General features: G+C 40.0%; 1 protein-coding gene across 3 annotated transcripts in view; it reads left to right on the top strand.

The window, feature by feature from the left end:
* The first annotated feature begins 555 nt into the window (after window positions 1-555).
* Window positions 556-2,197, top strand: part of blnk (B cell linker) — a 21,271-nt gene continuing 19,629 nt past the window's right edge. Inside the window, exons 1-3 of one of the 3 annotated variants that reach the window (XM_031879557.1) lie at window positions 695-785; window positions 915-951; window positions 1,036-1,098. In XM_031879557.1, coding sequence (XP_031735417.1) covers window positions 1,042-1,098 — 57 coding nt within the window. In that variant the 5' untranslated portion in view covers window positions 695-785; window positions 915-951; window positions 1,036-1,041. Of the gene's footprint in view, window positions 786-914; window positions 1,099-2,197 lie in introns of all 3 variants that reach the window. The other 2 variants (XM_031879540.1, XM_031879548.1) reach the window with 2 other exon arrangements.

The raw sequence follows: 2,197 nt of genomic DNA, 5'->3' as shown, positions 1-2,197 counted from the left end.
AATATTCAAATTCTCAAATCTGGCTTTGTTATTTTTAACATTATATGACTCACATTCACATGTCTGCTAAAACCCCAAGAAATCTATTTCATCTTGGGTCTTTTTATCATATTATATTTAGATCTCTGTTCCTCCTGATATGGAGATGCTACACAACAACAACAAAAAACACCCCATTTCCTGGCTTGATGAGAATTTCCAAAAGTTGATTGAACGCACTCACTACATGACTCATTAAAGACAATGCTGCTATTATTACCACTTCAGCAATCTTTCCCCTCTTTGGAGTCAGAACAGTCTTGCACCTCAAATAAAGTTACACCTTGAAATGAAAATAAATGTACAATGAATTCACTCTCGTAAATGAAGCGAGCCCCGGAAAAGTGAAAGTCAAGTAACACTTCATTATGACACTTTGGTTTCTCAAGACTTTTATATATACTTTTAGGAAGTCCCTGCTTCCCTTTTGTGGATGCTGCAATGCAATCTTGGGGACAGATTTTGATTTAGGAAATATCATGAATTGCTACATTACTTATGGGTGACGAAGAGGGAGACGGTAGAGTATGTGTTGGTTTTGATGAGGTGACCTCCCTGTGTGTACTTCTCCCTGTTGAAGCCGGCTGCTGTGTTGGAGCCGCGGTGCGTGACGGGTCAGTCTATTACTGTACTTCGAAAAGCACACTCCTGCTCACAGGTTCCCCGTCGAGACACAAATGAACCTACCGTCCAGAGAGGAGTGTGAAGGGTGGGACCAGGCGCAAGTAGCCTTCTTTCTGAGCAGGGTGAGTACAAGGAACAAATAGGAGACGAAATGATCCAAAAATCAACGCTAAGGGACCTATTTCCTCAGCATTTAAAAGTGCAGTAGTTCATTCAAGCTAATGTGAATCATGTGTAATCTCATGTTTCAGTAGATCTCTTCATACGTACTGGACCAAAACAGCTGAAGCAAGTGTAAAAATAAAGAGATAAGATTTGTGTAGTTAAATGGGAATTCAAGACAGTAAACCAATATGTGTTTATTACCCTCAGAACAAAATGCAGGAATGTGTTCCCACCATGAACAGACTGAGAATTAATGGACAAAGACTTCTGGTGAGTTACTCCCTCACATCTTCACCTGAATTCTCCAGAAAGCACTCGTTCTGTCCCTGTTGCAGTTACGTAATCTACTAATCTGTTCCGGTCCGGATCATATCTGGGATGTGGTTGTGCTCAGTTTGCTACTCTAATTACATGAAAATTGACAAATCCTCCCGAGCAGTTATTATAATGATATTAAAAAGAGCAGAATGATTACATTCTCCTCCAGCTATTTGTGTCGGTTTTGCAAAAAAAAAAAGAAACTTGTCAAAAACACGGTTTACAATGCCAAACATTTGTAACACCCTTATAAATCTTTTAAAGTCAAATGTGTTTGAAAGGAGTTTGTTTCTTCCTGTTAAGACATATAATACTAAACGTCTCAAATTGCTATTTCTTGACTACATTGAAGACTGAACTTCACTGTGAATTATTAAATTGTGCTCGCAACGCTGCGAATGTCCAAAGTTGAAAAACAGGAGAGTTAACGGGATATGAAACGTGTCTAGTGTAAACCTAGCAGCTTGTATTACTTCCTACACAGCGTGTAATCAGTCGCCCTCGTAATGTGGAAGTCAGAACATCGGTTGCAACTTCTGCTTTAAAAATTGCACCCTTTGCATTGTGTCCGTCATCCGCGCTGCGCGTGTCTCTGAGGGCCTTCCGATGTTGCAGAGAGGCCCGATGACACAATGAGCGCAGGATGTCAGTGTGTCAGTGGGAGAGCGGGTAAGAACTGTGAAATGAGACTCGGGGGATAATAAAGCTGTGATCCCTACTTATAAGTAAGTATCATTAAATCTGCTCCAGTCGTGAGGGTGGCAGAAAGCGGTCTAATGAGGATTTTATGCCGTGAAATAACTGGAGCATGGGTTTATAACTTCCTAATATTTAGTAGTTTGAGGATCCATAATAAAACCTCAGTAATACCTTGGCATGCCCATAGAAACATTTGTTCATATGCATCCTGTAAGATACCACTTATATACACTTGTTTCTAACAAATTAGAGCATCAATCTCTTCTATTCATTATTCACTGACCCTGAGTTGATTCCATGTTAGATAGAATATTGAATCATATTCCCCACATATCTCGCAGGCTTATCACCC

Source organism: Anarrhichthys ocellatus, unplaced genomic scaffold (assembly GCF_004355925.1).
Source record: "Anarrhichthys ocellatus isolate YVR2014 unplaced genomic scaffold, GSC_Weel_1.0 scaffold3, whole genome shotgun sequence".
NCBI classification, from domain to species: Eukaryota; Metazoa; Chordata; class Actinopteri; order Perciformes; family Anarhichadidae; genus Anarrhichthys; species Anarrhichthys ocellatus.
Note: the sequence above shows the minus strand (reverse complement) of the source record. Positions and strands in the feature narration are given on the sequence as shown.